The sequence below is a fragment of the Littorina saxatilis genome, linkage group LG2, assembly GCF_037325665.1.
Source record: "Littorina saxatilis isolate snail1 linkage group LG2, US_GU_Lsax_2.0, whole genome shotgun sequence".
In the NCBI taxonomy this organism is placed as follows: Eukaryota; Metazoa; Mollusca; class Gastropoda; order Littorinimorpha; family Littorinidae; genus Littorina; species Littorina saxatilis.
This window is the reverse complement of record NC_090246.1, coordinates 88,783,063-88,790,413: the sequence shown is the minus strand read 5'-3', so window position 1 is coordinate 88,790,413 and position 7,351 is coordinate 88,783,063. Positions and strand designations below refer to the sequence as shown.

Sequence of the window (7,351 nt, the reverse complement as noted above, 5' to 3'; positions counted from 1 at the left end):
TTTTTTTTGAAGACACTCCCTCTTTTATGTTGTGAGGAGAAGGGGAGCTTATTCTTTTACCCTTTCCTTTGCATGTTGTTGGACAGCAGCACTTTATTTCGACTTTTGCTCTTATGGTCATAAAACTCGATTTTTCCATCTCGCTAATTTCTCTCCTATCGTCAATCTTAATGGATGGCTAATGGGGTAGGGACGCACGAGCCATGGATAAAAAGTGACTGACTATGGAGGCTCATCTTCAGCCTGGCTAATTGGTCGCTATCGCTTCCACGTGACGATAAAAGTCTCGTAAAAAATCACCAACATCGCGATGGGGAGGGGGGGGGGGGGGGGAGATTTTTGTATCGACAAAAGATGTACGTGCTTTTCTAGAGAGAGAGAGAGAGAGAGAGAGAGAGAGATTCTTGGTGAATGACTGATTGTAAATCGCTGCGAGTCATCGACCGTCTTTTTGGCCAGATGAAAGTAATCAGTTTGTGAACAAGGAGCAGTTTGTCATCTTTCAACTTGACGCACGATGTTTGCTTTCGTTGAAACGTAAGGTGTTCGTAATACTGAATAGTGTATGGGATCCAAGCGACTGCGCGGGTCACACTTTTTGCGTTTGAAGTGTGCCAGTGTACGATGTGCTGATGTTATTGACGTGTAAATCTATTGTGTAGAATTCATTCAGTACCCCCCGCGGGTTAGGGGGAAGAATTTACCCGATGCTCCCCAGCATGTCGTAAGAGGCGACTAACGGATTCTGTTTCTCCTTTTTACCCTTGTTAAGTGTTTCTTGTATAGAATATAGTCAATGTTTGTAAAGATTTTTAGTCAAGCAGTAAGAAATGTTAAGTCCTTTGTACTGGAAACTTGCATTCTCCCAGTAAGGTTATATATTGTACTACGTTGCAAGCCCCTGGAGCAATTTTTTTATTAGTGCTTTTGTGAACAAGAAACAATTGACAAGTGGCTCTATCCCATCTCCCCCCCCCCCCCCCTTTCCCCGTCGCGATATAACCTTCGTGGTTGAAAACGACGTTAAACACCAAATAAAGAAAGAAATTCATTCAGTGCAAATAGGTTTTGAGTAGCGAAATGGTTGATCCTACAACCCGTAAATTGATCCAGAAAAAATTAACAGCGAATGGAAAAATAATGGAACAGATGCTGCCGATGGTCGCACGTGCGTCTCTGTCTCTCTCTGTCGCTCCGATGGCCTAGCAATTAAACCTTCGCAATCGCAATCTGTCTCTCTTCCTGTCTCTCTTCCTGTCTCTGTCTGTTTGTCTGTCTGTCTGTCTGTCTGTCCATCTCTCTCTCTCTCTCTCTCTCTACCCCCCCCCCCCCCCAGTAGAGATTTATGTTGTTACGGGCTGTCTACATTGTCTTTTGCCCAGGAACTTTCTGTCACCAGTGGATTCTATTTTTCCATCCCTCGACCAACCTTCTGTCAAACGTCTTTAAAATGAGACCCATCTCCCCGAAGTCGTTTATCTTTTCAAAACGCACAAATCTGTTCTTGTGAGGAAAGGGGAAAGGTCATTTCAAGGAAAAGGTTAGTTTAGTTAGGTTTAAGAACATTGGTTAATTTTATTTAGTTCTGTTAAAGTACAGTGGTTAGTTAAGTTAGGTTTAAGAAGTGGTTAGTTTGGTTAGGTTTAAGAACAGGGGTTAGTTTGGTTAGGTTTAAGAACAGGGGTTAGTTTGGTTAGGTTTAAGAACAGGGGTTAGTTTAGTTAGGTTGCAGAACAGTGGCTAGTTTATTTAGGTTGCAGAACAGTGGTTAATTTATTTAGGTTGCAGAACAGTGGTTAGTTTATTTAGGTTGCAGAACAGTGGTTAGTTTATTTAGGTTGCAGAACAGTGGTTAGTTTAGTTCGGGTTAAGAACAGTAATTAGTTAAGTTCGGGTTAAGAACAGTAATTAGTTAAGTTCGGTTTAAGAACAGTACGCTCAGTTAGTCCCCAGTCGCCATGAAGACAGTGTGTTTACTGTTGACCCAAGCGTGAGTAGTGTGAGGTTGGTAATGGTATTGATTGTGGCGCGGTGACAACGAGAGAGACGACACTAGCACTGCGGTGTGATTGTAGCCCTGGCCGCACGTGCAAGAGGCTTTATCAGGTCATTACTGCTCGAGGTGATCCATAATAACTGTACACACACATGACACTGACCGTGGGGTTCTACCTTCTTTGAATTTGTTTTTAGCGAGTTTTATTCTCGTTGTGGCTGTTAGTGGGCATGCGCTTGCAAGTGTTTGGGTTCCCCACCCGTGTTCAAGCCCACATGTGGTACGATAATTGTGTACTGCCACATGTGGTACGATATGTACCGCAATTTCGTTTTGATCTTTATTTGCAAAACGCATCACTGTCCGCGTTTGCAATTTTGCTTTTAGTTTGATGTGGCCGGCTCATTTGGATTTCACGCGGAACCTGGTTTTGTCTGTTCGTGTTTAAATCCACCGTTTGGCAGGACATGGGAATCATAAAACTGATAGCATTAATAGACACGTACAGGGCAACATTGAGAGAGAGAGAGAGAGAGAGAGAGAGAGAGAGAGAGAGAGAGAGAGAGAGAGAGAGAGAGAGAGAGAGAGAGAGAGAGAGAGAGAGAGAGAGAGAGAGAGAGAGAGAGAGAGAGAGAGAGAGAGAGAGAGAGAGAGAGAGAGAGAGAGAGAGAGAGAGAGAGAGAGAGAGACACGAAGTGGGGCAAGCGTAGATAAGCGCGGGGTGATTTTTGGGCAGGGGGCAATGCTTGTTCCCTCCCTTTAATCAAGATAGGTTCCCGCATGTTACTGCTCGGCAGTGCGAAGAGCTCAAGTTCCCACTCGGTTTCCTCAATAAAGCTAACGGCAATTACTGAAGCGATATTTTTGTCCTTGTTACATTTTGAGACAGATGTAGATTGGGGATCAAAGATACGATTGCCTAGAGTAGTTTATAATTTAGAACTGGCATAGAGGCCCTGTGCCCAACACTTGTAGCATCAAAACAAGACATTGGATGTTCGTTTTACGTCAGTTATGACACAATTGCTAGAAATGTGTGTGATGCGCATGCCAAAAATAGAAACTAGTCGTAAAGTTTGCGGAGTGGAACTCGATTAACTTAAATTGATTAATTGCTATCGGCATGATAATTAATATTAGAAACAATATTTAACGCCTGCAGACAGGAACGCTATAATTTAATGGATAACATGCTATGAGCATAATATTAATATTAAAAACAAAATATCGATTTGGTGTCGTTGAACTTTGAAGTGCCTGAAGCTCTAAAACATCATTAAACACAGCACAAAAAGGAACCCCAAAACTCGCCAAAGCTGTCAACAAACATGTTTGTTGTTAGTGTGTTTTGATTGGTACTGTTATTTCAAGCCAACGTGTAGATTGATTGGTACTGTTATTTCAAGCCAACGTGTAGATGTTACTGTTGTGTTTGAAAAAATAAAATTTTGAAGTAATCATGTTTTAATGGCGTGTTGCTTTGTTTTCCCCCCAAAAAATGTTGTTGTAATGTCATATTCGATGGTCTCTTCCATTATAAGGAGGTAAACCGCACACTCAAGCATGCACATGCACACGCACGCACGCACGCACGCACGCACGCACGCACGCACGCACGCACACACGCACACACAGACACACACACACACACACACATATATACACACACACACACACACACAGAGACACTGCACACACTTCCGCTTGTATTCTTTTATTTAACCACAGCCGGCAGGTATTTGACATTGATTTTACGATTTTCAATGCTCAACAAGGGAGAAATCCGTTGCGGGTTGTCCTTTTCACTCTGGCACTCTCTTCATCTGCTGTGGGGAGCCCGAGGCTGTTGTTTCTGTCTGCTGTTCTGCATGCTGCAAAACCCGGTCATGGATTTGTACCTCTCCGAGATTCGTGTTAGCCGCCCACTTCGCTAGCTTGAGGTGGGAACTGCGGCGCAGGGGGAGGGGTAGGGATGGAGGTTGGGATGGGGTGGGGGAGCGATAAACGGGCGACGCGTGGAGGGGTTTTATGGAGAAATATTTGTCATAAGCATACAAATGACGCGCTGATAGCATCTTGTTTCGGACGGGTGACATTTTTATATCCACCTCTTTACGGCTTTTGGCGAAGCCGCCATGTTGAGTGAAACGAAGTCGCTTTTTACTGATGAGGAGTGATTATTTGGTGAGAAAGGGATGATCGGTGTTTTGAGGGGACTGCGTTCAAAGGGATTAGCGTGTCGTCATATCGGAAACGTTTTGGATATGAACCCCAGCGGGTTTTGTAAGCTAGCTACAGGACACGAAAAATCAGTAGTGAATAATGATTATAATCCTAATAAACAGTTCATGTGTTTGTAGCCCCTTTGTTACGGTGACGTACGCTCACGGCTTACACCTATAAATAGCAGTTATGCTACCGCGCGAAAATCAGAGATTTCAAATTAGTCTGGTGTACACAACTGCCCTCATTGCAAATGAAATGCTTTTTTAACATGACCGGGTCCGGTTGGGGTATTTTGGGGTTATCGAGAGAGAGAGAGAGAGAGAGAGAGAGAGAGAGAGAGAGAGGGAGAGAGGGAGAGAGAGAGAGAGAGAGAGAGAGAGAGAGAGAGGGAGAGAGAGGGAGAGAGGGAGGGAGAGAGAGAGAGAGAGAGGGAGAGAGAGAGAGAGAGGGAGAGAGGGAGGGAGAGAGAGAGAGAGAGAGAGAGAGAGAGAGGGAGAGAGAGAGAGAGAGAGAGAGGAAGAGGGAGAGGGAGAGGGAGAGAGTTAGTTAGTTGCAACGCCATTTTGAATATCGCAGAACATTTTGTGTATCTTTTGTATTGCCTGAGTGATGAACTTTTCCGTATCAAAACACCTGGTTGAGACTGAGAGTAATAGTTTTTCTGACATAGACGCGGACAGACACACACTCACATACCGGGACAGAAAGGCCGAGATATAGATAGACTCAGACACACCAAGCCCCCCACTCCCTCTCACCCTTCTCCTTTCATGGTTCTTTCATTTTTTTGACGATTTTTGTTTGTACTCGAATGTCAGTTATTTTAACTTCAATTTTACGGTACGGTTTAAGACCTTAGATCATACGGTTGATTTTACAATTTGTTGATTATAATGTTGTCTTCCTGTATTTAAAGTCCAGTGACCCCCCCTCCCCCCCTTTAAGACTCTTGTTTAAGACTTCTTCTCTTTTAAGACCTTGCTTTTCAGATTTTCTGTTGACAACCTCTGTACATTGACCCCCGTTTTCAGACCCGCTCCTTTTTAAGACCTGATTTTTCTCAGATTTTTGAAGGTCTCAAAAGGGGGGAGTCCCACTGTGCCCAAATCATCGCTAAGTGTTGTGTCGGTGTGTTAATGATGATGTTTGTGTGTGTGTTGCAGACAAGGTACCGGGGGGTGCCTCGGCGCAGGGCCAGCCTCAGGGCTCCATGGGATTCTTCCTGCCGCCCTACGGACACTATCCTAATGGGGTGAGTTCCCAACACACACGCACACAGACAGACACGTTTGCTTGTTTGTCCGTCCGTCCGTCCGTCGGTCCGTTCGTCGTTCCGTTCGTTCCGTTCGATGTTTGTGTTTTCGATTGTTCCTGACATCCCAGACGATATTCTTTTCATTGCGCCTGTTTTTTTCTTCTGGATGTTCTTTTCAGTACATAGTGGCATATGGTGGCGTATATAATTATCCTCTCATAATGAGTGGCACGTTTTGACGTCATTCACGTCTTTTTGCTGGGCATATTCATGATATTCATATTGCCATCAAAAGCATGCGCTTTTTCTGCTGAGGAACTTTAGATTTTTACTAGACATCGCTGTCCATATCATTTTACTCGCTGACAGATCGTGCACGTGTGCCTACACTTTCTTCGAGAGAAAAGGTTGAACATGCTTTTGGAGGAGATGGAGAAGAATTAAATAGGGGAATACCGACTGGTTTTCATACAGACAGATTGTTTTTCTCATAAATCAGAGGGGATGGTCTTGGGTCCAGTTTTAGGAGGGAATTATTTTCTTTACTGATAAAAGGAATATTTCCATAATTGACTTTATGATCTGCCCATTAGAATTCAGTTCCTCAACAATCTTCAACGGTATCAGTAGACATTTAGCCAAGGGACGCAGGGACTAATGATTATCCATTCCGATACCGTGTGGTAATCGTGAGTTGCTGAGATAGCCGGCAAGGATGAGATAAAACACAGCGTTAGTTGGAGAGTAGGACCTTGTCAGATTTTGGTTTGGGCTAGGGGGCAGATTTAGTCCTGTTGACCTTTGATAGCGTGTCCATCCTATTTCGTTTTGTTTTGGGTGACGGTTAGTCCTGTGAATAATTCCCAGCCTTGAGTCTCCTGGCCCTCGGGGTCATGATTTTTAATTTGGCTCCCATCTTGATTGTCGTGGACATTTGTTTAATTGTCTAAGCAGGATTTGTTTGGCAAATACGATGGTTTTAAACTGGAAACTAGGATTAATTGATCACTGTTTTTAACTCTGCCTGCGGTTTTCTGTTCGTTTTATTGAACGGTTGCATAAATCTGTCATCAGACACTGGGAACAACAAGTAAAGGTTATAATATGGGAAAACATATCCCCATTAAAAACTGATTGGGTGTTTGATTAAATTTGTTCTGAACTCAAACCCAAATCAAGGCTGGAACCTATAACACAACCACCCCCCCCAACCACCCAATTCTTGTCCCAGTACAGCAGCGGGGAATAAGCGAACTACACGAAGTGACAAGATGATGGCGTTGGATGGGGAAAATAAGATTACACTGACGAGATTTCGAGGACAACAGAGGAAAAACAATGGTTGACAGGATGAAGACGCGCGACAGAAAAAAAACCCATGGGGGAACATTTGTTGATTGTCAAGATTTCTACAAGAAAGGTATCTTTAATAGCCAAGTCGTAAAACATATTTAAACAAACAACACAAAAACACACAAAAACACATGCAGGTCGGCTTCAACGGCGTAGGCACATAGAAGTCCTGGTTATAGGTTATAGGATACATTTCTCGTGAAGAAAAGAAAAGAGTCTGTCGCTGAGGAGACATTTGAAGGTAAAGTTTATATTTTCAAAACAATGCGAAAGACAACGGGTTTGAGACAGCGAGTTCCGGGGGCCTCAAGACTGAGTGGGCGTGTGGCAGCGACGTTAGTGGGGGAGCGGTCTACAGTCGTGTTTTACGAGGCAGCTCGGGCCCACAAAACTGCAGCCAGACAGGTGGCATGGACAGGTGACAGGCCCAGCTCAGGTAACTCAGGTAGACACGCGACTCCTCGCCGCCACGCTCGCTTGGCTACGCAGACACTACTGGCAGCTCCAGACTTTGGGACTCG

At 44.1% G+C, this 7,351-nt stretch overlaps 1 protein-coding gene across 5 annotated transcripts in view; it reads left to right on the top strand.

The window, feature by feature from the left end:
- LOC138960073 (protein pangolin, isoforms A/H/I/S-like) overlaps positions 1 to 7,351 on the top strand; it is a 97,500-nt gene that overhangs the window by 46,180 nt on the left and 43,969 nt on the right. For all 5 annotated transcript variants that reach the window (XM_070331799.1, XM_070331798.1, XM_070331803.1 and 2 more), the window contains exon 3: positions 5,386 to 5,474. In XM_070331799.1, the coding sequence (XP_070187900.1) occupies positions 5,386 to 5,474 (89 nt within the window). The remainder of the gene's footprint in view (positions 1 to 5,385; positions 5,475 to 7,351) is intronic.